The 26,714-nt window shown below is 47.6% G+C and overlaps 2 protein-coding genes and 1 long non-coding RNA gene across 3 annotated transcripts; 1 reads left to right on the top strand and 2 right to left on the bottom strand.

The window, feature by feature from the left end:
* Nucleotides 1–10,384: 10,384 nt before the first annotated feature.
* Nucleotides 10,385–12,078, bottom strand: LOC146281793 (uncharacterized). The gene is made up of 3 exons (XR_014762495.1): nt 11,194–12,078; nt 10,848–10,957; nt 10,385–10,764 (listed from the first exon to the last, which is right to left on the bottom strand). It is a non-coding gene; the product is annotated as an uncharacterized LOC146281793 (long non-coding RNA).
* A 731-nt stretch (nt 12,079–12,809) lies between these two features.
* On the bottom strand, nt 12,810–15,996 carry LOC146281792 (anti-Muellerian hormone-like). The gene is made up of 8 exons (XM_084702062.1): nt 15,969–15,996; nt 14,823–15,188; nt 14,556–14,729; nt 14,347–14,472; nt 14,180–14,273; nt 13,568–13,992; nt 13,187–13,464; nt 12,810–13,062 (listed from the first exon to the last, which is right to left on the bottom strand). The coding sequence occupies exons 1-8, from the start codon at nt 15,994–15,996 to the stop codon at nt 12,916–12,918; spliced, it is 1,638 nt and encodes a 545-aa protein (XP_084558188.1). The 3' UTR covers nt 12,810–12,915.
* Nucleotides 15,997–23,609: 7,613 nt separating this feature from the next.
* LOC146281791 (uncharacterized) lies at nt 23,610–25,893 on the top strand. The gene has a single exon (XM_084701973.1). The coding sequence runs from the start codon at nt 23,610–23,612 to the stop codon at nt 25,845–25,847; it is 2,238 nt and encodes a 745-aa protein (XP_084558099.1). The 3' UTR covers nt 25,848–25,893.
* The last annotated feature ends 821 nt before the right edge of the window (nt 25,894–26,714 follow it).

Here is a 26,714-nt window from a genome sequence, read left to right as displayed (position 1 = left end):
TCGGCTGGGCGAGGGGAGTCCTGGAGGATGCTGCGAGCTCGATGCAGACAGCGTTTCCTCTGGATGTGCTCGATGGCAGGTAGTGGAGTCCCTACAAGAACGGAAAATTCATCACAAACCCCCACAGTCACACATCAGCTCCGGTTCCGGGCAGTCTCACTTCACAAACCTCCAATGTGGTTTACGTCATCACCTGCACCCTCTGCCACAAACACTACGTTGGAGAAACCGGGGCATCGATAGACACCAGGCTGAAACAACACCAGAACAACAAACCGCCTGGCACAGCTACAAACAACACTGGTCACACACTTCCAGGAGCACCCCCTCACTCACCTACACACTAAAAAACGTTGCAACAACACTTACCTTGATCTCCAAATATGTGGCACCTACCTTTCCCTGCAGACACGTGATTTACACACTCGTCCATCGCCACAGAGCACCTGCAAAAGAAAAGCAAACACACAATTTCACAACGCATCCATTTGCATTCCTGCCTTTTTCACTTGCCTTCCTATTTTTGTTGACCTGGTACGCTGCTGCCACTGCCAAGGACAAGAGCAGGCTGCAGCGTGTCATCCGCACTGCAGAGAAGGTGATTGGCTGCAATCTGCCTTCCCTCGAGAACCTGCACACATATCTCCCGTCTCTCAGTTTCCCGCACATGCACACGCGCACACACACACAAACACTGTCTAGACAGTACCCATTTATCGGTAACTTTGTATACGTTTATGCTGGTGCGCAGCGCGGGAAAGGGGAATCCACTTGTTTCTCACCTAACATATCAAAGGGTTACTGTTTTGAGCATCTCTCTCTCTCTGTGTGTGTGTGTGTGTGTGTGTGTCTCTGTGTGTCTGTGTGTGTCTGTGTGTGTCTGTGTGTGTGTCTGTGTGTGTCTGTGTGTGTCTGTGTGTGTCTGTGTGTGTGTGTGTGTGTGTGTGTGTGTTTAGCATTGATTTAGCAGCTCAAACAATGGTAACGATGTCCAAAAATGGCACTCACCTACACACTAAAAAACGTTGCAACACCACTTACCTTGATCTCCAAATATTTGGCACCCACCTACCTACCTACCTACCTGCAGACACTGTTAGTGTTTGAATAAATATATATATATATATATATATATGTGTGTGTGTGTGAACCTTTTCCTATGTGTATGTTACTTCTTGTACATCACTTACCTTGTGTATTACTTACCTGCGTTGGCGTTCATAGTTTCAGGACATCCCAACAGGTAACAACGATGACGAGGGCTCCTGGTCCTTTTTTTCAATGTGGTTCCCGTTGATTTTCTCCTGCATTCCACCCTGGAGAACCAAAGATGAGATTAGATTCAACTTTATTGTCATTACACAAGTACAGGTACAAGGCAACCAAATGTAGTTTAGGTCTGGCCAGAAGTAAGTGCAGGTGTTGTGCAATAAAGTATGGACAGAAGCTATCCTTAAAAAAAAAAAAAAAGTGTCAAAGTGCAGTGGAAATTGATTGCATATTACAGTTAGAAGTACGGTGCTGAATGCAAACAGTTGGCACTGTATATGACAGTCGTCAGTGCAAAGGAGCACAACCCAGTTAAGGTGGCGCAGTGCAAGATTCGCAAGAAAACAGCTGTTACCTGCCTTTTTCACTTGCCTTCTTATTTTTGTTGACCTGGTACGCTGCTGCTGCTGCTGCTGCCACTGCCAAGGACAAGAGCAGGCTGCAGCGTGTCATCCGCACTGCAGAGAAGGTGATTGGCTGCAATCTGCCTTCCCTCGAGAACCTGCACACATATCTCCCGTCTCTCAGTTTCCCGCACATGCACACGCGCACACACACACAAACACTGTCTAGACAGTACCCATTTATCGGTAACTTTGTATACGTTTATGCTGGTGCGCAGCGCGGGAAAGGGGAATCCACTTGTTTCTCACCTAACATATCAAAGGGTTACTGTTTTGAGCATCTCTCTGTGTGTGTGTGTGTCTGTGTGTGTCTGTGTGTGTCTGTGTCTGTGTGTGTCTGTGTGTGTGTGTGTGTGTGTGTGTGTGTGTGTCTGTCTGTCTGTCTGTCTGTCTGTCTGTCTGTCTGTCTGTCTGTCTGTCTGTCTGTCTGTCTGTCTGCTGTTCAGTAAAATATCTGCATTGCTCTAAACCCTACATAGGCCTACATGCACTAATGATGAGGGATAGTGTTTATACAATCGAGCCTTTATTCTATTGTGGGCCAATGGGCTCGCGATGTGTAAACGAGTGCCATTCAAAGGAGTGCCATGCTCGTGGGCTATCCCTTACCCCAAGCCCCAAGCCCCAAGCCCCAAGCCCCAAGCCCCAAGCCCCAAGCCCCAAGCCCCAAGCCCCAAGCCCCAAGCCCCGTCCTCAAGCTCCCATGAAAGACCGCCATGTATATTCCACTTCAGAGGGGCTTTGGGAGTCTGACAAAGAGTGGCCGTACAGGTGTGCCCCTCGGGTATTATCACGGTGAGATGAACAGTGACCAGTGCAAAAACATCACGCCACGCCTAGCGCCTTGGCCTGTCCGAGGGGGGCCAATCGGGGGACAAACGCCCACACAACGCATGCCCACGGAAAGCTGGAGGCCTGCTGAATGCAGGGAGATCGCCCGCGCGCGCCTCTCAGACTCGTAGCAAGCACGAGGGCTTCACCAGACGCCCGAGGCCACAACCGTTGACCTAGTGCTCGACTTTGACTGTCGCAGTGGCTTTTTTTGTCCACAGGGTGGCGCAAAGTTTCAAAACCCTGTAACGTCCGTGCACTGTCTTGACATTTTCTGGGCGGTGTCAAAGTGCCTCGACCAATGGGCTAGCGGTATGTAAACGAGTGCCATGCAAATGAGTGCCATGCTCGTGGGCTCTCCCTTACCTACCTACCCTACCTACCTACCTACCTACGTATGCCCACTACCCACAGGCTGGCTAGGAGGGCTAGGCTATCCCCCCAAACCCCAATGAAACCCCAATGAAACCCCACAGCTGACCGCACTGACGTCATTTGGAGCAGAAGCTTGGATTGATTGATTGATTGATTGATTGATGAATTTATGGATCGACGATTGCTTCTCTTTATCACTGATCGTTTTCTTTATCATTTTTTCTCACATGTTCACACATTAGGATAAAATGAAACGGGGGTTTTGGTCTGGCTCGCCACTTGCGAACGAAATCAATGACGACCACAGAGAGTGAACGACGCGTTCGTCTTCTTCATTTGAAGCAATGCATTTTGACCAGCCGGCCGGCCGTGCGGCGCCCCCTGCGGGACTGCAGCATATTTGTTGCAATAACACAAATCCGTAACTGGAGCGCTGGCTTTTGACTGGGGGAGACGCGCAGCACGGACTCTGGACTGTGGCGCGCTGTGGGCGCAACACGACAGCGTGCAATAGCCACTCGGCAATATGTGTATATACACTTTGCTCAACAAATCCACACTCTCACGAACAGCTAAACACGACTCACACACAAATGACTGCGGGCATTCTCCACTGTACACATTGTATGTGGGTGCATGAGCTGTGTTGCGCGCACAACGTCTTCCCATGCCGCCCTCGCCCCGCTACGGAGCTATGCACAATACATCGACTTTGCTCAGTAATGACAGCCTTTTATCAACAGCTAAACGCCAACAAAAAGACACACCCGTCACAACGGGGATGAGAAGCGCATTGCCGCAGCACAGCAATAACCCCACATTAATAACAGCAATAACCCCACATTAATAACGGTGGACCCCAAATGAATAGGGATGAACGGAGCAGCTGTCAGAAGCGGGCTGCAAAATTTACTCTGAAAATTTAGCCCGCCCACCCGCCCATGCGCCCTCTGCTCCATTTATAGAGCTCAATTGGAGGGAGGGGTTTGGCGTTTGGGGGGCTCAAAAACGTCACGACGTCACTCTGCCAAGTCATGTGACTATTTTTACACTCAACCATCGTCGCCACACAGCACCTGCTGTATCAGAACGGACACGTTACTTCAGCCCGACCCATTGTCTACCTCTACGTTCTCACCCCAGGCCAACGCCAACAGCCAAACCCTGAGCCATAACCCCAAGCTCCCCAAACCACCGACCCAATTCTAACACCAACACTGCGGGAAGGTGATGGTGTGTACCACCCCGCCCACGCAAACTCTCTGGGTGACAACTATTTTCAAGGAAGGAAGGGACAAGGGAAAGTGAAAGAGTTTTTAATTTTTTTATTTTATTTTGACTTATGTGGCACAGCACAGTATACGCTCAACCATCAGCAATCACCTATAGGGCCCAAACCCAGCACTAACCCCAAGTCCTCTACCTGTCTAACCCTAACCCCCCGCGTGCTCCCCCTCGTCCCCGATCCTGAACGCAACAAACCCCACCCCTGGCCTAACCCCAAGTCCTCTACCTGTCTAACCCTAACCCCCCGCGTGCTCCCCCTCGTCCCCGATCCTGAACGCAACAAACCCCACCCCTGGCCTAACCCCAAGTCCTCTACCTGTCTAACCCTGTGTTCTCCCCTCCTCTGGCCTAACCCCAAGTCCTCTACCTGTCTAACCCTAACCCCCCGCGTGCTCCCCCTCGTCCCCGATCCTGAACGCAACAAACCCCACCCCTGGCCTAACCCCAAGTCCTCTACCTGTCTAACCCTGTGTTCTCCCCTCCTCTGGCCTAACCCCAAGTCCTCTACCTGTCTAACCCTAACCCCCCGCGTGCTCCCCCTCGTCCCCGATCCTGAACGCAACAAACCCCACCCCTGGCCTAACCCCAAGTCCTCTACCTGTCTAACCCTAACCCCCCGCGTGCTCCCCCTCGTCCCCGATCCTGAACGCAACAAACCCCACCCCTGGCCTAACCCCAAGTCCTCTACCTGTCTAACCCTGTGTTCTCCCCTCCTCTGGCCTAACCCCAAGTCCTCTTCCCTCTCTAACCCTAAACCCCCGCGTGCTCCCCCTCGTCCGCGATCCTGAACGCAACAAACCCCACCCCTGGCCTAACCCCAAGTCCTCTACCTGTCTAACCCTGTGTCCTCCCCTCCTCTGGTTCTGCAGCAATGAAACACAAAGGTGCTTCTGATAGCAAACCTTTGTGGACCGGCAGCTGCGATTTATCAGACCCCGCTTCTCCAATTCCAGCCACAGCAGGATACCTCGGGTCTCACTCTTGCGCTTGGACACAAAGTTCAAGATGGCGAAGTCTTCCTCTGACGTGTTGCCAAAGCGCCGCGCACTCCTGCTCCACCCCGGCTTCTGTCCCGACTGGCCATCCCGTCTACAAGACATTGTCGGGGTTAGACCTGAGGACGCTAGGTTAAAGGATTGGAACAGAACACAAGCCATTAGTTTACAGGGGAATGCAAAATCCTTTTACAACAGTTATGACAACGCCTTGCAACAATATCTGCATTGCCCCAAACCCTATGTAGGCCTACATGCACGCTCATGATGCACCTGCAAAAAAAACACACAATCACCGTCTACACAGTACCCATTTATCTGTAACTTTGTATACGTTTATGCTGGTGCGCAGCGCGGGAAAGGGGAATACACTTGTTTCTCACCTAACATATCAAAGGGTTACTGTTTTGAGCATCTCTCTCTGTGTGTGTGTGTCTGTGTGTGTCTGTGTGTGTCTGTGTGTGTGTGTGTGTGTGTGTGTGTGTTTAGCATTGATTTAGCAGCTCAAACAATGGTAAAGATGTCCAAAAATGGCACTCACCTACACACTAAAAAACGTTGCAACAACACTTACCTTGATCTCCAAATATTTGGCACCCACCTACCTACCTACCTGCAGACACTGTTAGTGTTTGAATAAATATATATATATATATATATGTGTGTGTGTGTGTGAACCTTCTCCTATGTGTATGTTACTTCTTGTACATCACTTACCTTGTGTATTACTTACCTGCGTTGGCGTTCATAGTTTCAGGACATCCCAACAGGTAACAACGATGACGAGGGCTCCTGGTCCTTTTTTAAAATGTGGTTCCCGTTGATTTTCTTCTGCATTCCAACCTAGAGAACCAAAGATGTGATTAGATTCAACTTTATTGTCATTACACAAGTACAGGTACAAGGCAACCAAATGTAGTTTAGGTCTGGCCAGAAGTAAGTGCAGGTGTTGTGCAATAAAGTATGGACAGAAGCTATCCTTAAAAAAAAAAAAAAAGTGTCAAAGTGCAGTGGAAATTGATTGCATATTACAGTTAAAAGTACGGTGCTGAATGCAAACAGTTGGCACTGCATATGACAGTCGTCAGTGCAAAGGAGCACAATCCAGTTAAGGTGGCGCAGTGCAAGATTCGCAAGTAAACAGCTGTTACTGTAAACAGCTGTGACTGCAATAAACAGACAGTGGTTGCAAATTGACATTCCAGTAGTGCAAGTGACAAAGTGAAGGCAGACGTGTGTCGGCTGGGCGAGGGGAGTCCTGGAGGATGCTGCGAGCTCGATGCAGACAGCGTTTCCTCTGGATGTGCTCGATGGCAGGTAGTGGAGTCCCTACAAGAACGGAAAATTCATCACAAACCCCCACAGTCACACATCAGCTCCGGTTCCGGGCAGTCTCACTTCACAAACCTCCAATGTGGTTTACGTCATCACCTGCACCCTCTGCCACAAACACTACGTTGGAGAAACCGGGGCATCGATAGACACCAGGCTGAAACAACACCAGAACAACAAACCGCCTGGCACAGCTACAAACAACACTGGTCACACACTTCCAGGAGCACCCCCTCACTCACCTACACACTAAAAAACGTTGCAACAACACTTACCTTGATCTCCAAATATGTGGCACCTACCTTTCCCTGCAGACACGTGATTTACACACTCGTCCATCGCCACAGAGCACCTGCAAAAGAAAAGCAAACACACAATTTCACAACGCATCCATTTGCATTCCTGCCTTTTTCACTTGCCTTCCTATTTTTGTTGACCTGGTACGCTGCTGCCACTGCCAAGGACAAGAGCAGGCTGCAGCGTGTCATCCGCACTGCAGAGAAGGTGATTGGCTGCAATCTGCCTTCCCTCGAGAACCTGCACACATATCTCCCGTCTCTCAGTTTCCCGCACATGCACACGCGCACACACACACAAACACTGTCTAGACAGTACCCATTTATCGGTAACTTTGTATACGTTTATGCTGGTGCGCAGCGCGGGAAAGGGGAATCCACTTGTTTCTCACCTAACATATCAAAGGGTTACTGTTTTGAGCATCTCTCTGTGTGTGTGTGTGTCTGTGTGTGTCTGTGTCTGTGTGTGTCTGTGTGTGTGTGTGTGTGTGTGTGTGTGTGTGTGTGTGTGTCTGTCTGTCTGTCTGTCTGTCTGTCTGTCTGTCTGTCTGTCTGCTGTTCAGTAAAATATCTGCATTGCTCTAAACCCTACATAGGCCTACATGCACTAATGATGAGGGATAGTGTTTATACAATCGAGCCTTTATTCTATTGTGGGCCAATGGGCTCGCGATGTGTAAACGAGTGCCATTCAAAGGAGTGCCATGCTCGTGGGCTATCCCTTACCCCAAGCCCCAAGCCCCAAGCCCCAAGCCCCAAGCCCCAAGCCCCAAGCCCCAAGCCCCAAGCCCCAAGCCCCAAGCCCCAAGCCCCGTCCTCAAGCTCCCATGAAAGACCGCCATGTATATTCCACTTCAGAGGGGCTTTGGGAGTCTGACAAAGAGTGGCCGTACAGGTGTGCCCCTCGGGTATTATCACGGTGAGATGAACAGTGACCAGTGCAAAAACATCACGCCACGCCTAGCGCCTTGGCCTGTCCGAGGGGGGCCAATCGGGGGACAAACGCCCACACAACGCATGCCCACGGAAAGCTGGAGGCCTGCTGAATGCAGGGAGATCGCCCGCGCGCGCCTCTCAGACTCGTAGCAAGCACGAGGGCTTCACCAGACGCCCGAGGCCACAACCGTTGACCTAGTGCTCGACTTTGACTGTCGCAGTGGCTTTTTTTGTCCACAGGGTGGCGCAAAGTTTCAAAACCCTGTAACGTCCGTGCACTGTCTTGACATTTTCTGGGCGGTGTCAAAGTGCCTCGACCAATGGGCTAGCGGTATGTAAACGAGTGCCATGCAAATGAGTGCCATGCTCGTGGGCTCTCCCTTACCTACCTACCCTACCTACCTACCTACGTATGCCCACTACCCACAGGCTGGCTAGGAGGGCTAGGCTATCCCCCCAAACCCCAATGAAACCCCAATGAAACCCCACAGCTGACCGCACTGACGTCATTTGGAGCAGAAGCTTGGATTGATTGATTGATTGATTGATTGATTGATGAATTTATGGATCGACGATTGCTTCTCTTTATCACTGATCGTTTTCTTTATCATTTTTTCTCACATGTTCACACATTAGGATAAAATGAAACGGGGGTTTTGGTCTGGCTCGCCACTTGCGAACGAAATCAATGACGACCACAGAGAGTGAACGACGCGTTCGTCTTCTTCATTTGAAGCAATGCATTTTGACCAGCCGGCCGGCCGTGCGGCGCCCCCTGCGGGACTGCAGCATATTTGTTGCAATAACACAAATCCGTAACTGGAGCGCTGGCTTTTGACTGGGGGAGACGCGCAGCACGGACTCTGGACTGTGGCGCGCTGTGGGCGCAACACGACAGCGTGCAATAGCCACTCGGCAATATGTGTATATACACTTTGCTCAACAAATCCACACTCTCACGAACAGCTAAACACGACTCACACACAAATGACTGCGGGCATTCTCCACTGTACACATTGTATGTGGGTGCATGAGCTGTGTTGCGCGCACAACGTCTTCCCATGCCGCCCTCGCCCCGCTACGGAGCTATGCACAATACATCGACTTTGCTCAGTAATGACAGCCTTTTATCAACAGCTAAACGCCAACAAAAAGACACACCCGTCACAACGGGGATGAGAAGCGCATTGCCGCAGCACAGCAATAACCCCACATTAATAACAGCAATAACCCCACATTAATAACGGTGGACCCCAAATGAATAGGGATGAACGGAGCAGCTGTCAGAAGCGGGCTGCAAAATTTACTCTGAAAATTTAGCCCGCCCACCCGCCCATGCGCCCTCTGCTCCATTTATAGAGCTCAATTGGAGGGAGGGGTTTGGCGTTTGGGGGGCTCAAAAACGTCACGACGTCACTCTGCCAAGTCATGTGACTATTTTTACACTCAACCATCGTCGCCACACAGCACCTGCTGTATCAGAACGGACACGTTACTTCAGCCCGACCCATTGTCTACCTCTACGTTCTCACCCCAGGCCAACGCCAACAGCCAAACCCTGAGCCATAACCCCAAGCTCCCCAAACCACCGACCCAATTCTAACACCAACACTGCGGGAAGGTGATGGTGTGTACCACCCCGCCCACGCAAACTCTCTGGGTGACAACTATTTTCAAGGAAGGAAGGGACAAGGGAAAGTGAAAGAGTTTTTAATTTTTTTATTTTATTTTGACTTATGTGGCACAGCACAGTATACGCTCAACCATCAGCAATCACCTATAGGGCCCAAACCCAGCACTAACCCCAAGTCCTCTACCTGTCTAACCCTAACCCCCCGCGTGCTCCCCCTCGTCCCCGATCCTGAACGCAACAAACCCCACCCCTGGCCTAACCCCAAGTCCTCTACCTGTCTAACCCTAACCCCCCGCGTGCTCCCCCTCGTCCCCGATCCTGAACGCAACAAACCCCACCCCTGGCCTAACCCCAAGTCCTCTACCTGTCTAACCCTGTGTTCTCCCCTCCTCTGGCCTAACCCCAAGTCCTCTACCTGTCTAACCCTAACCCCCCGCGTGCTCCCCCTCGTCCCCGATCCTGAACGCAACAAACCCCACCCCTGGCCTAACCCCAAGTCCTCTACCTGTCTAACCCTAACCCCCCGCGTGCTCCCCCTCGTCCCCGATCCTGAACGCAACAAACCCCACCCCTGGCCTAACCCCAAGTCCTCTACCTGTCTAACCCTGTGTTCTCCCCTCCTCTGGCCTAACCCCAAGTCCTCTTCCCTCTCTAACCCTAAACCCCCGCGTGCTCCCCCTCGTCCGCGATCCTGAACGCAACAAACCCCACCCCTGGCCTAACCCCAAGTCCTCTACCTGTCTAACCCTGTGTCCTCCCCTCCTCTGGTTCTGCAGCAATGAAACACAAAGGTGCTTCTGATAGCAAACCTTTGTGGACCGGCAGCTGCGATTTATCAGACCCCGCTTCTCCAATTCCAGCCACAGCAGGATACCTCGGGTCTCACTCTTGCGCTTGGACACAAAGTTCAAGATGGCGAAGTCTTCCTCTGACGTGTTGCCAAAGCGCCGCGCACTCCTGCTCCACCCCGGCTTCTGTCCCGACTGGCCATCCCGTCTACAAGACATTGTCGGGGTTAGACCTGAGGACGCTAGGTTAAAGGATTGGAACAGAACACAAGCCATTAGTTTACAGGGGAATGCAAAATCCTTTTACAACAGTTATGACAACGCCTTGCAACAATATCTGCATTGCCCCAAACCCTATGTAGGCCTACATGCACGCTCATGATGCACCTGCAAAAAAAACACACAATCACCGTCTACACAGTACCCATTTATCTGTAACTTTGTATACGTTTATGCTGGTGCGCAGCGCGGGAAAGGGGAATACACTTGTTTCTCACCTAACATATAGAAAAAGGTTACTGTTTGTACTCTGGGTGGTTCACGACAGGTCTTCCAGCTGGGGCGAGGAAAAAATGGGGGAAGTCCTCTACTCCGGCTTGAGATGGCACTTGAGAACCACTGTGAACACATTAAAAAGGCATTATAAAAAAGGTTTTGTACACATTATACTCCCAAAGATGAAATCTCAATTGTTAGCGAACCTAATTCATGGTCCGGCAGCTACGATTTATCAGACCCTGCTTCTCCAATTACAGCCACACTAGGATAGAGGCTGGCTTTCCGACCTCTGGTTCAGAAGACTGGCCTGGTTCTGCAGCAATGAAACACAGGTACTTAGGGAGTCAGGTGGCTGAGCGGGTAGAGCATCGGCATAGTAATCTGAAGGTTGCCAGTTTAATTCCCGGCCGGTGTGCATGACGTTGTGTCCTTGGGCAAGACACTTCACCCTACTTGCCTCGGGGAGAATGTCCCTGTACTTACTGTAAGTCGCTCTGGATAAGAGCGTCTGCTAAATGACTAAATGTAAATGTACTTCTGATAGCGAACCTTCATGGACCAGCAGCTACGATTGATCAGACCCCGCTTCTCCAATTCCAGCCACAGCAGGATACCTCGGGTCTCACGCTTGCGCTTGCACACAAAGTTCAAGATGGCAGAGTCTTCCTCTGAGCACCGCACAATCCTGCTCCACCCCGGCTTCTGTCCGGACTGGCCATCCCGTCTAGAAGACATTGTCAGAGACCTGAGGACGCTAGGTAAATGGATTGGAACAGAACACAAACCATTAGTTTACAGGTGAATGCAAAATCTTTTTATAATAGTTATGACAACGCGCTGCAAGAATATCTGCATTGCTCTAAACCCTATGTAGGCCTACATGCACTAATGATGAGGGATAGTATTTATATATCAAGCCTTTTTTTCGAACACAACAAGCACTTCAACATGTGGACAGTGTTTCTCAACATGGGGGATAGTAATGGGGCGCCATTAGTTTACTTTACAATACAGAAAATACAGACGCATATTTTCTGTAGGCTACTCAGTGTATTTGTCATTGCATTTAAAGTAGTACAAAAACAAGTACTATTACGATATACGCTTAACATTACGGAGTTTAAACTAAAGGACGACAATTTAGCTAGGCTAGCTCTTTATAACTTTATCTTCCGTTCCCACATTTAGCTAGCTACAGTAACAGTTAAACCAACTGACTTTCATGAAGATTACATTTTATATTACATTTACTCATTTAGCAGACGCTCTTTTCCAGAGCGATATTAACATAAAACCGTCCTATATTTTCATACTGTCGTCAATCCAAAGTGAGGTTCTAATCGTCCACATGGCTACATTCACTTAAAGTATCCAAAGCGCACAATACTCCATGTACTCCGTTCAGTTATTTACACCAAGTGCCTCCACAATGGCCGTGCATCCAGGTTACTGCTCAGAACGTGACGTCGGTGAAAACCTTCTATTTGTAAATACATGCTTTTAGATGTATTCTAGCGGTTTTGTCACCGTGGCCTGGATTACTTACCATAACTAGCCGATATATATATAGAGCCGAAATTAGTAACTAAGATTGGGGCCAGGGGCTTCCTCGGCTAAGTACTATGTACTGCTATTTAATCATGTAAATACAAAAATATATATATATATCCCCCTGGCCCCCTATTTTTTGTATATATTGAGTCTGGAAACACACAACCTTATTAGGAGGACATTTGATAATGGTTTTAGATCAATATTTATTCTAGTGTCACCGTGACCTGGATTATTTACCGTAATCATCCATACATATAGAGCCGAAAAGTAATCTAAACTATGGGGGGTCAAGGGATAAATACAAATCATTTGTGATATATTCCTTGGCCCTTCACATATTGGAAACACACACAGACAGGCTGGAAACAAACACACACACATACACACACACAATCGACTAAACCTGTTATTAGGATGACATTTTGTAAGGCATATGGTCTCTTGCAGTAATAATGTCCTGTTGCAAATGAAGGCTTTTAGTGCAGCCATCATGCACATCATCATGTCATAAATCATGAATGCATTCACATTCAAATTTTCAGGATATCTCAAAAGGTGACAATAATTACAAGAGGTCCTGATTATTTTTAAATACACTTTATTAAAACGTACTACAGAACTGAAAGCGATAATTTAGGTGGGGCGAGGGAGGGTTGGGGAGGGTTTCTTGCACTGGTGTGACCAACTCTCCTCCTCTCCACCCTCCTCTTTTCCTCTTTAGCGACAGCCACACTTCTTGGCCACCATGTTGTCCTTTATGCTGATGGTGGCTCCGTTGTTGGCATCCAGCTCCACCACTGTCAGGGGGCCGTACTCCAGGGGCACACAGCAGGGGCTTCGTCCCAGCTCCAGCCCTCTCTGCACCTGCACACAAACAGGCTGGTCAGAGCTGCACTTCCACCTTGTTCCTACACTGAGTAGGGTGGAGGGTAAGGTATAATGAACATGGTGTAAGTGTAGTGTACAGTATGCAGGGTGTGCAGGATACCTGGCTGTTGAGCAGCATGACATGGTTGTTGCCGTTGACGCCCTGCAGGATGGGAAAGTGGCAGCTGCCCTCACAGTTTTTGATGTTGGCGTGCGGCGGGTCCCTGAAGAAGCTTTCTAGGGATACGGTCAGACTGTGCAGCTGGCAGACGGAGCTCCGCTCAGGGGATGCTCGCGCCACACGCAGGCCCCGCTTCACCTCCCGCTGCCCCTGAACCATGTGCAGGGCCTTCAGCAGGAGCAGGGCCCGATACTGTCTCTCTCTGGAGCAACCCCCACCTGGGGGTGGGGACACCCCCCGTTACTGACACACACACACTCACCAAAGACAGATCAAAGACAAATACAGATCTTTATGAGCATCTTAATCAAGAATGTGGACCTTTATGCAGTTCCTCTCCTGGCCTGGGGAGGGCGCTGAGCTCCTGCAGCCTCCACAGCCTGTCCATACCGCTGAATCCAAGCTCCTCCCGCCCCAGCCGGCCCACGGCCTCCGCCAGCCGAAGCCTCAGGGTCTCCAGCAAGACGGGGGTCAGGGAAAGCTCCCCACTTTGGCCCCCCAGCAGGGCCCCCCCCTGCCCCCCCAGCACTGGCCTCCTCTGGGGGAAGGAGAACAGTGTGGGGCCAGAGGAGTTGATGAGGCAGAGGAGGAGTGCCTCACTGGAGGAGGGGCCCAGGGGGAGGGGGGGCAGGGAGTTCAGGGATGCCAGGGGGAAGGGGGCGGAGTTCTGGAGGGGCACTTGTGGGAGCACCTCAGACAGGAAGCTCTGGAGCTCACACAGGAAGCCGCATGGCTCCGGTGTCTCTCTGGGGAACACAGATGAACAACTCTGAACTCAGGAGGAATCATCAAGTCATGGTTTGGCAATTCTGCAATTCTGTGACATAATACAATTTGGATGTCGCTTTGGACAACATAATCTGCTATAAAAATGTAAATTTAATGATGAGCTGGCTTAGAAAGTGATTTAATTGTGAAACAATGAAACTTCACCTCTTTCCTGTCGCTCTATCCAATGATAACAGTAGCAGAGGGGTTGATGTTTCTCCACCAATCAGAATACTTTGTAGCTCAGACAACTTTTTCCCTGCAGAGAGAGAAGGGGTTAGAGAGGTTTAACTAGCCAAAAAAGTGGATCTGAACTTCAGATGAAGTATAGCTGAACATTGGTTCATGCCTGATTCTGTTTCCGGTGTCTTCAATGTGACAGAAACTCTCCATTTGTGGCCCCCTGAAGGCTGTCCAGTCAGAACCAGGTACTGGGTCTTCGATGACAGACACAGCGTCTGGGAGACACAGAAACATTTAAAGTCAAGACCACAATTTCCCTGGCCTGGGGGCGGGGCCTAGGAGATGGGTGGAGCCTCACTTGTGTAGGAGGTTGAAGGGCAGGGCTGGTGAAGGAGACCTCCATGTCTGAGGTTGTCATGGGAACACTGAAAGCCAGGGCAAGGACAGGATGCAGCTTCAGGAGCGGAGAGAGGGGGAGGTGAAAGTTCAACACCAGCCGTCCTCGTCCTCCTCCTCCCTTCTCCTCCAACAGCTCTGTGTGAATAAACAAAATTAAAACATGTTATTAAGATGCATGATGTGCTGAATATGAACCGAGTGAGGCCGGGTGTGTCTCCGTGGTGACCTGTTTCAGGGTGCATGACACGCAGTCTGTCTCCAGCACCAACCAGCCGTGCCAGGGCAGCGACAGGGCTCCCCTCCGACCCCGGGCACACTCCAAACCGGACCAGAGCCTCCTGGCCCCCCTGCCCCCCTCGGGGGGGCCAGCCCTCCCTTAAGGCTGAGAGCATGTGTTCCAGGGGGCCTCGTCTGGGGGCTCCAGGGTGGAGTGAGGAGGGGGCTTTATGATGGTCTGAACCTTCAACTGCAAGGGATGTGCTGACCAGAACCAGCTGCAGGGCCAGAACTAGGCAGCGGTTCAGGGTCAGCCCCCTCCAGGGACTGGCAACCTCACTCAGACTCTGGAGAGACAGGAGACGCTTGTACGACACTGGGGGAGAGAGGAGAACGGGGAGGATGGAGAGAAAGAGAGGAATCTCACTGGACTGATATTCCATTGTATGGCTGTGAAATGCAGGAGAGTGTTGTACAAGTGTTTTACTTATATGTCCTTGCCGGCTCCAAGTGTGGGCTGGGTCGTGTCCTGCAAGATAACACAGAAAGAGTCTAATTTAAGGTCTCAGAATCAGTAGCTCTTCCTGCCAATGCTGCAAAACGCGAGCCGTCTGTGTACATTAATGAACATTAACATGTAAATGCACCCAATTATAGCAAAAAAGCTAGTAGCTACTTTAACGCCCAGAATCAGATTTGTACCCAGGTTTTTTTGTGTCAGATACTTTTGTTTGTTTGTTCACACACCTAAATAGCCCTTTAAATAAAATAAAAAAATCCACCCCCACCCCCCTTTATACATCAAAACAACCTTTTGACTGACTATGGAATATATGCAAACCCACTTTGATGACATTAGGAGCACTAAGTCTACCCTATCATTCAAGTGGGGAGGGGAACCATAATATCTTTACATTTTATAACATTTTATAACCCTATAACATTCAAAACAAATGTATGTACATTTAGATATTTCTTGTATGTATCATACAGCTAAAACAGCCTGGGGTGAAAATGACCCCAAAGAACATCAATGTTACAAAATGGGTAGAAGACACTTAAAAACATATAATCATGTTAAGTCAAATCAAAAAGTCATTCAATAAGAAGCAACAATAATTATGTTAAACATGACCCCAAGAAAAGAGTGAACTACCTTTCTGGATCTTGCCTTCTCTTTGCATTGCATGAGCACCATGTAACATGTATGTGAGAATAATGTAGGCTTTAATAGGATTGAAAGATTATAGCCTTTGTTCTGAAGTGGAGTCCACCAGTACACGCCACCAGTTCTTCGAAGAATGTTCCTTGAACACATTTTTTTTAAATTAGAGTTACAACTAGGGATGCATTTGGGAACTAATGTTCTTGAACCGATCCTCAATGTCCTGTCATAAATGATGTGTGTGTGCACTGTGTTTAACTATTGTAATCACATTGTCAATAGGCCTTGGAACGAGTAAGCAGTCTCAATCACGTCAATGTAATAAAGATGAGCAGACCAAATACAATGTTGTGTGTGTTTAACATTATTGCATTATGTAACTATTAAAATAGGATACATGTAAGACAAACAATTGTACATTTTGCCATGGGTATTACATGTTTTATTTCTTGAATAAGGCTAATATGTGTACTGTCCAGCTGTCTTCAACCCTGTGTATTCCTAACTTGTTTTTTTGTAATGTTATTTATTTATTTGTACGCCACCAGGCTCCTGTATGGTCATTGACATAGTCACTGATCTGCATTTTGCACTTTTGTATTGTACTCCACCTAGGTTAGAATGGGTTATAGGGTTGAAATAGGTTTTATGTTGCATTTAGGGCTAGTATAGTGTATTATTTATTGTTATCTGTAATTTAGGACATTTTTGTATTAGGGTTAGTATAGTCGATTATTTATGTAGATAGATGTAGATTATGTTCTGTGTACTTATATGTTATGTTATGCCAGGTGCTTGCGTTGTCTTGTCTTAAGAATTTCAGTGCCCAGTCTGACCTTGTGTTGTTCTGAAAGCTATTGCTACTTATACAATAAAAGACTTGAAACTTGAAACACTATGCAATTTATGCTCATACCCATCACATTGACTAGAGGCTCTGCCCTTACTATTTGTGCTCTTACACTGCTATCTAGTGGGCACTTTACCGAACTGGGCAAAAACACTGGATACATTGTATACATTCATTCATTTAGAAGACGCTTTTATCCAAAGCGACTTCCAAGAGAGAGCCTTACAAAGTGCATAGGTCACTGATAATAACAAAAAGAGAGCCCCAAAACATTGCGAGTAGCCCAAAACATGAAGCACATATTGTAAACAACATTATTACTTAGTGATTTGCAAAACCACTGTGTGTAGTATTTCGCCAATAGTGTGAAGCTGAGAATGTGCTTATAGTTGTGAAGATCTGGTCTGCTGTTTTGCTCATTGAGGATTCGGACACTGTGGCGCGCTATGGCGAGCAGTGGCGCACTGAGGCGCGCGGTCTCTTCCAACACAACCATGCGCAAGAGCAACTCAACAATACTTTGCCAACACATTACGTGACTTAGGTCTTCTTCCTCCAGCCTCGTTGTATGTCTCGTATTGTGGGTGTGAATGTATATATATGTAACCTCTGTAACCCCACTGCACATATCTGATCACTACTTTATCAAATTCTCTGTCTCTCTCCCTCCAACTCCTCCTACCTCCCCTCCCCTCGTAACTTTCCGGCGCAACCTCCGCTCCCTATCCCCCTCCCATTTCTCCTCTGTTGTAACATCCTCCATCCCTCCCATTGACGAGTTCTCGTCCTACCCCACTAACACTGCCACCGACACCCTGTTAACCACGTTAACTGCATCACTTGACTCTCTCTGTCCCCTGTCAACCAGGCCTGCACGATCTTCTCCCTCCTGCCCGTGGCTTACGGATGTTATTCGTGAAAAGCGGTCCACCCTTCGAGCAGCCGAGAGGAGATGGCGCAAGTCCAAAGACGGTCTGGACCTTGATAAGTATCACTCCCTCCTTAAATCCTTCTCTTCTCACATAACTGGTGCTAAAACCCTCTACTTTCTTAACAAAATTAACTCTGCTTCTAACCCCCACAAACTTTTCTCTACCTTCTCCACCCTTCTTAACCCACCTCCCCCACCCGCCCCCTCCACTCTGACAGCAGACGACTTCTCCTCCTTCTTTGAGGAAAAAGTCTCCGACATTAGCAGTCGGTTCCCTAAACCCACCTTTCCTACCCCCTCACCTTTCACGACTGACCCAACTAAATGTCTAAACTCTTTCTCTCCCCTGTCCGAGTCAGAGCTCTCTGACCTCATTCTCTCTCATCGCCCCACCTCCTGCCCCCTTGATCCTGTCCCCTCCCCTCTCTTTCAAACTATCTCCCCCTCTATCATAACTTTTCTGCTCCATGTCCTAAACTCCTCTCTTACCTCTGGCACCTTCCCATCTGCCTTCAAACAGGCCAGAGTTGTTCCTCTACTCAAAAAACCCTCCCTTAACCCTGCCGTCCTCCAGAACTACAGACCGGTATCACTGCTACCCTTCTTTTCTAAAACAATTGAACGTGCTGTATCTAACCAACTGTCTAACTTTCTCTCTCAGAACAACCTGCTTGACCCCAACCAATCGGGCTTCAAGACCGGCCACTCCACAGAGACTGCCCTCCTTTCAGTCACCACTGCCCTCCAGTCTGCCAGAGCGGCTTCGAGGTCATCCGTCATCATTCTGCTGGACCTTTCTGCAGCGTTTGACACGGTTAACCACCAGATCCTGCTCTACAGACTTGGAGAGATGGGCATCACTGGCACTGCACTCCAGTGGATCTCATCCTACCTCTCGGGAAGATCCTACCAGGTCTCCTGGGGAGGCAAACTGTCAGACCCCCGCCAGCTCTCCACCGGTGTCCCACAGGGCTCCGTCCTTGGACCCCTCCTCTTCTCTCTGTACACCACCTCACTTGGACCAATCATCACCTCCCATGGCTTCTCCTACCACTGCTACGCTGACGACACCCAGCTGTACCTGTCGTTCCCCCCGACCGATCCGGGGATCTCTGCTAGGATTGAGGCCTGCCTCGCAGACATCTCCGCCTGGATGACCGAGCACCACCTCCAGCTGAACCTCGCCAAAACAGAACTTCTCATCATCCCGGCTAAACCCTCCATCTCCCACGACCTGTCAATCACCCTGGGATCTGCGACGGTGACCTCCTCATCCTCTGCCAGGAACCTTGGGGTTACAATGGATGACGAGCTCTCCTTCACGGCCCACATCGCCGCAGTCTCCCGGTCTTGTAGATTCACCCTCTACAACATCCGAAAGATCAGGAGATACCTGTCTGAGCACTCCACCCAGCTGCTAGTCCAAGCACTGGTCCTCTCCAAGTTGGACTACTGCAACTCGCTGCTCGCTGGTCTCCCAGCATGTGCAACCCGCCCTCTTCAGAGGATTCAGAATGCAGCGGCCCGCCTGGTCTACAATCTACCCAGACGCTCCCATGTTACCCCGCTCCTCATCTCCCTCCACTGGCTACCCATCAACGCCCGTATCAGATTCAAGACCCTGGTACTGACCTTCCGAGCAGTGAACGGGACTGCACCCATCTACATCAAGTCTCTCCTGCAACCTTACACCCCCACCCGTCACCTACGGTCTTCTTCAGACAACCGCCTGGTGGTCCCACCGCTCAAGACTGCCCGGTCCCAACACAAGCTCTTCTCCTGCCTGGCGCCCCAATGGTGGAACCAGCTCCCCACCTCCATCAGGGACACTGACTGTCTCCCCACCTTCAAGAAAAGGCTCAAGACGCACTTGTTCCGGGAGTACAACGGCACTTAAGAATGCTTGGCTGGATTTGTTAGTTTCCTCCAGGATCACTACGACTCTTATTGAGTGACTTGTTGCTATTGTAGGTTAGATATAACGAAGTTAAGTCTTGTACTTGCTGTGTAATATTTTACTGTTGATTGTTCTTTTACAGGTACAGTCCTGCACTTTTATGGTTCATGTTGTTTTATTTGTAACTTGTATAACTACATGCTCTTATGGGTCTTCCCTTTTGGCACTTGTTTAGCTTTTTCACAATGTATGCTTCATGTTTTGGCTGCTTGCAATGTTTGGGACTATCTCGTTGTTATGTTCAGTGACCTATGCTCTTTTGTAAAGCTCTCTCTTGGAAGTCGCTTTGGATAAAAGCGTCTGCTAAATGAATAAATGTAAATGTAAATGTAAAGCCACACGCCATGAAATGAACCCCTATGAATTGACTCCCCTCTGGCCACTTTTATTGGAGGAGGTCATTTGGTCATGGCTGTAAATATGTCCTTGTGTTTGTTATGTTGATATTATTTGTATTGTTTTTGTTGTTATCAAGTATTGTCTATATCTGTTTATGGGTTTTATTCTTGTTGAAACTGAGGCAGGAGATATATTCATTGGTTGGGAAATTACTGCTTAAGTGCCTGAGGGCTATTGCACGAAACCAGGATAAGGGATTAAGTCGGGATATTCAAGTTATCCTGGATGAATTTAGCTTTGAGTTGGTTGCACGAAAGCAGGATGAATTAAACCCAGCCAAGTAACCATGGAGATTTATTCTTTGCAGCTCCTGCTCCCGAGCAGGCTAACAGCCAGGCTAAGATTAATTCTGGAGTCTCGTGTTAAATCAGCTGCCGCTCTGATCCGAAATAAACGTTTTTAACAGGTATTCCGCTGTCGTCTGAATGTGTTCTTATGTATTTTTTATTAACATGCATTACTTAAATGCTTAAACCCTACTATTGCAGTTGTTTAGAAATGGTTGATGAAGTTGCGCTTTTTCAGTTATCCTGGATTTCTTTATTCTACTTTTGTACAATAGCCCCCTGGATTGTTTGTATTTGATCTGAATAAAAAAAAAGGCGAAGTAAACACTAAAGTCACATGTGTTCCGGAGCCCTAGGTGACAGATTCCGATCTCACCAAAATAGGTGTGGCCTATAGCGTAAGATTTAGGAATATGCGTTAATGTAAAAATTACGTTTATCTTGACCACAGATGCAAAAACGTTAACTGGTCAGTAGGCTAAATTTCCGACCATTTGAATTCCTTGCCGTTGCACTCTAGCCTAGTAGGCCTATATTTTTTTACTGAAAAGAAAAAAATGACGGAACAACTTAGGGCACGTATTGAAGAATTAAAAAAACAGGCAGAGATGGAACTTGACACAATATCACGGCGACTTCTTAGACTTCGTGAGCGGTTTGGCTCCGACTTCCAGAGCAATATAATCGATGGGCCTGAAGCAGGTAGGTTAATAAGATTGAGAAATATAAAATATTATACTTGTTATTCGTTTTGATTGGTATGTTCCTGAATTAATAATAACTGGATTGGGGCCTGCAGGGACGTAGGTAATCATTCCTATAATGTTTACAGTTTTTTACAATCGCTATCACAGTTTTTTCAATACCTTTAACAATTTTTCGAAACTCTTAACGCACCAACACACCTACCACACACAATTGGCAAAACGGTTAATTTCATGCTCAAAATCACACATTGTAAACTAAACTCAAAACACTAATTGTCATAACACAAAAATATACTAAAAATGACACCATGTCTACCAAACACTAACACCCGTTCTCTTTTCACAGTAACATTCAGTCAATCATAGCACAATGTCATAAAAAACACTAACATCAGATGGAATACAGAAACTGCATTTCTCTGAGGCCACCACACATTGTAACTCCTCTCCCTCTCCCTTGCCCTTGTCCCACTCCTCTCCCTTGTCCTGGTACTTCATCTCCTTTGTGCAGGTATTACTGTACTGTATTCTTACTTTCTTCTTGTTTCTCTATATTGTTTTTTTTCCACACAAGATCAGCACAAAGAGCTCCACTTTGCAGTATATATACCATATAGTCATACGATTGAAAGAACCTCAACACCATAGTGTTTCCTAGTTGGGAATCAACTGTAATTTATAGCATTTGCATAACTTCAACCAGCTTTTTCTCAGTAGCAATGGATTAAAATACAGGGGATATATTTGTGTTTCAATTCACAATATGAACAGCTGTTTACTTTGACTTTAGCCAATAATTTAGGTTTTGAACATAGTGTTATCTGTTCTGACATACAGTGTTAAAGCATTGGTAAATTGGTCCGTAAAAATCGATTGTGTTGGTCTTGGTGGAGCTTGTGTGTAAAAGAAGTTCAAGCATTTAAAATGTGTGTTTACTCTATGCATTGTGTGTCAAAGCAACAAGAAATGTGTTAATTGTATAGCCAGCACAGGCGGATGTTCTGCTAACTGTGTCAAGAGTTTAGAAAACTTGTTAAAGGTATTGAAAAAACTGTCATAGCGATTGAAAAAAACTGTAAATAGCCTAATTCACATAGCCTACAGATTGACAAGGTTTTCTATTTGACCAACTATACGACTACTGTTTTCGAAAGTAGGCCTACATATAAGCCATAGCCTACTAATAATGTGTAATATCACGTGTGTATTATTAAACATGCCTATACTGTTACTTCCATCCACACAGCAATGCCTACCCATGATGCAGACATGCAGGTAACTAACTAGTTTTTTTTTCTTCTATTGATTGTAGTATTTGATGAGTCGTCAACGCATTTAATTCAATGAAGGAACGTGTTTACTTGCAGGGTGAAAATTCTGTTCTGGCTAGAGTGGATACGGAAAACATGAGGTATTTTTTCAGTCATGTTAACTTGGCTTTGAATTAGTAATTGTTTCCAGTGATCACAATTTAATTTACAAAATTGGAAACTATGTATCGACAAGAATAGATCAGATCTGACATTGAAAGCTATTGCTGCTTGTTGGAGAAATTAACAATGTAATGTTTTGACTACATGACTGTAGGCTTTTTTATCACCCAGGGAATGGTGAGAATGTGTTAAGACTAGAAGATGTTGGGAGTTTGTTTGTTTTAATGAGATGCAGACCATCTGCTTGACATACCTTTGTGAAGTAGCTTTTATGACATCAGGAGATCCTCTTGTTGTGTTTCACTTACGCGCAGGACGACAACGGATGCTGACCATTTGACATACACCACGACAGCTAAAGAAAACACCAGCAACCTTGCGCACCGGCGCAGTCAGTTTAACGGAGTTAAAGAATTTCTCTCTGACGAGGACGTACACATCTCTGTTCATCCAACCCGGCTGACGGCATACGAACAAGATACCTTTCTGGAGTACAGATTTGACATTGATGGTGTGGTGCTAGAGCTCCAGGACATGGCGGCTATCAAAATGCCATTAAACTATGTCTCTTTTGATAAACCGACAAAGTACAACTTGAAGCCAGCATTTCATCTGCTAAAAAAGCACGTCAGCAACAACCATGTCTACTCTGATAAGGGTTTTGCATGTCTCATGCACTGCAAAGGGATTAAACTGGCTGAATCCCAGGTAATTCACAGTAATCATTTAATTATTTGTCTTTCTTGTGCTCAATGGTGCATTCTCTCTCGCCCATTTTTTTTTTTACTTGTATGTTTGTGTGTGGTAGTTTTAAAAGCTATTACGCCCATTAGGAACTGTATGTTATTTAGCAACAGCTGAAATTGCAGGCCGGGTGACTTCATGTTCATGTTTCATGTTCTGAACACCTCACAGGGATGGAGCTTGACCGTCGCTTTGATACCCGCTGAAAGAGATGGACGTGACTGGATGAAGTTTCAGCAGAACATGGACACCGAAACACTGAAGTACTTTGTTGAAGTGCATACACAACTTACCATGTTGTTAGAAAACCTTTCATTAGACGACATGTCGCGACCCACAGTGCGGAAAAACACAATGTACGACCTGTCCAGGGTCAATGTCCTTGAACCGGACCAGGGATTTTACTTGACATTGATAGACAATGCTCTAGCCAACACAGGGAAGAACAATTCATTGAGGACCATTGTGATTTTGACCAAGTTTGGACAGAAACAAAGGTCTGACCTGAATCTTTGCCAGCTGTGTGAAGTCGCCAGGGTGAAAAGTGTTAGCATCCACACTGCTTGTGACATCCTGTCCAAGTGTGGAGATCATCATCATTTTTGGTCAAAGTACGCACTACAAAAGCTTGTAGGATTAAAGGGCAGTGTGTTCGCTGCCCTGTCCATGAGGGAAACTGTGAACTTTCAGAGCAATCTGGATGGTAAAAAAATGGACATCAGCAAGCGCCTCCAACAAATTGTAGTTTCTCCAGAACAACTGACATTCATACAGCTCTACGCAGATACTCCGCACAACAGAACACGTACATACTACTCTCATCCTGTTTCGGGGGAGATTGTTTGCTGCGGGCTTATGCACCACATGACCGCGAGGGCCATGTCAAACCGCAGCAGGGACTATTTACTTCACATGAGAGAGCACACCAGAAAGTTACAAACGCGTGTTGCCGCCAGGGTCGAAGTTGTCACGCTATGTGCAGCAAACCAGATGTGCCGTGCACTCAGTGGGAGAGACTTTTTTGATGTTCCAAAGCTGCGCGCCCTTATTGAACAGGAGCCTATGCTACTGCCTTTTGAGGAGTGTGGAGTGCCAGGAGGCAACACCTTCACCAGTTTACTGCGGGAACTGCCAACTCACCTCTGTGACACGCTACAGGCAGCCCTTGACGCAGGCCGAGGCACTGGCCGATTCACAGAGTCCTGGACTGCTTTCCAGGCCGAGATTGCTTTGGAAGTCTTCTTTTGGGGAAGGCCCTCCAGCAAGTATGACTTGGTTCTTGCTGCTAACCTGGGGCCGGCCACTGACAAGGAAAGAAGCTTAACCTGGGAAAGGGGAATCTTGGGCTTAGCTCCCGTCAACTCTGCCACTTTGGAAGACACTCCCCCTCCACTTTTGTATTGGACCAAAGATGAAAAGCAGAAGGCCCGAATTCAAAGAGTATTTGCGTTCGCGGATTACGTGGAGGCAGCTTTCCCCGTCATAGGCAAACGCCTGTTAAGAGTCGTCCTTTCAGATCTGCTGGAAAACAACAACTTGTCCCTTGAAGCATTCACCAAAAACGAACCACCCAGTTTCGGCCGTTGCACTGGCACACTCAGCACTGGTCAGCTAGTGGAACAGCTGTTAAAAGTCAAAATGTTTGCATTTCCATACACGTATGGAAGGGCGGCCGCTCTCCTGGAGGCAGCTGGTAAGCCAGTAAGAGACATCTTAGATTCCGCTTTGACTTCCCTGGCTATCACTTTTTTCCCTGCCATCAAACTGCACGACGAGACGCGCAATGTAAAGGTGAGTTGGAACAAACGGGACTACTGGAACGTGCTCGCCCCCCTGCAGAACCCGACGCCGCAAGCCAGAGCAGCTCTTTTCGAAGCAGACGTTGTGGTCGAACTGATTTCCAGAGGGCTGACCTTTGAAAAGAATTTGGCCGCCGCCAAAGAGAACGGAATGCCATGGATGCTAGCCGTGCTGGAGCGTCTGGATGGAGAGAGACGGAATCTGAGTAGGCCACAACTGGTTACTGTCTGCACTTTCCTCAGTTGTGTAGCCTTGCTGCAGCAGGGTGTTTACGTGGACTACAACAGCTTGTCCAGGCTCGAAATGGCGCTCCCCGTCACACAAGCCAGGCTCAGACTTTTGCAGATACAAAGCAAAACCATTTTACCGGGTGTAAGTAAACTGAGGATATATCGCCTAGACCACGAAATACCCTTTAAAATAACACCTCTGCAAGTGGGGCTAAGCCAGGTAAAGCCTGATGCCTGGCACGAACAACCACAACAACATCAACAGGAAGAAGACTTTGAAGACCTGCTGCGCGATGACAATCAGCAACAACAGACAGTAACCCACACGCCCAGTCTGGCCTTACCAGCTGGGTATAAAATGCGTTGGTCTTCCCAAGAACTTGACCTTGCACACCAAGCAATTCAGGCACATGGAGGAAGTGCATCAATAGCAGCATACAAGCTCTACGTCGACCTTTGCATCAATGCCAGAACACCCACACGCACTCATGATGCCTTTAAAAAGAAAGCAATCACTTTTCGGACATTCTGATGAGGCAATAGACAATATTTCAAATTGCTTCCTTAAAACTCTTTAAAATGGGTCATGTTGTGTGTACATCCTGTGAATTGTGTTTTTTTTTTTGTTGAGGTGAATATGGACATGTTATTGTCTTAAAAAGCTTGGGCTGAAAATGTGGACATTTGACCCTACAGTTACAGTCCATTCAGGCTGTTTCAAAACTGTTAAACTAAAGTCTAATCTAATCGAATATACTTGTGTTGTGATCACTGTGTGAAGATTTTGGAAAAAGTGACATAAATGTTGAGAAATGTGTCCTAGCGTGTGTCCTTGTGTTGTTCTGTGTACATGACAAATAAAAGCTCAGCATAGATGTAAATTATGTTCTGTGTACTTATATGTTATGTTATGCCAGGTGCTTGCGTTGTCTTGTCTTAAGAATTTCAGTGCCCAGTCTAACCTTGTGTTGATCTGTGTACCTGACAAAAAGACTGACTAAAATACTTGAACATAGCGACAGTAAAAAAAAAACTGTCATTGTGCATGCTATGTGAGGATCCTATGTGCAGGAGAGGAGGACATGGACAAGGAGCTGGGGTTAGGGCTAGCATGACAGGAGACATATCTCAGGACAGGAGCTGGGGACGGAATCGAGAATAATCTCCATATTAAATGTTTGTATTATTGTTAATTTTTATTAAAAGTTACATACAATGAAATTATTATAAGGGAAAAGCACCACCTCTGCACAGGGTCTATTCATACACGTTGATATAATCCGCAATGCTAGCCGGTTTTGTTTCTAGTGACGGGGTGTTCACGGAAGGGAGTTTATAGGTGCGCTCGACTTTATGCAGTGCCGGCATCGCCTGCAGCCCGGCTGACTTGAAGCAGCCA

This window comes from Hypomesus nipponensis, chromosome 7, assembly GCF_054491055.1.
Source record: "Hypomesus nipponensis isolate SF chromosome 7, ASM5449105v1, whole genome shotgun sequence".
In the NCBI taxonomy this organism is placed as follows: domain Eukaryota; kingdom Metazoa; phylum Chordata; class Actinopteri; order Osmeriformes; family Osmeridae; genus Hypomesus; species Hypomesus nipponensis.
Note: the sequence above shows the minus strand (reverse complement) of the source record. Positions and strands in the feature narration are given on the sequence as shown.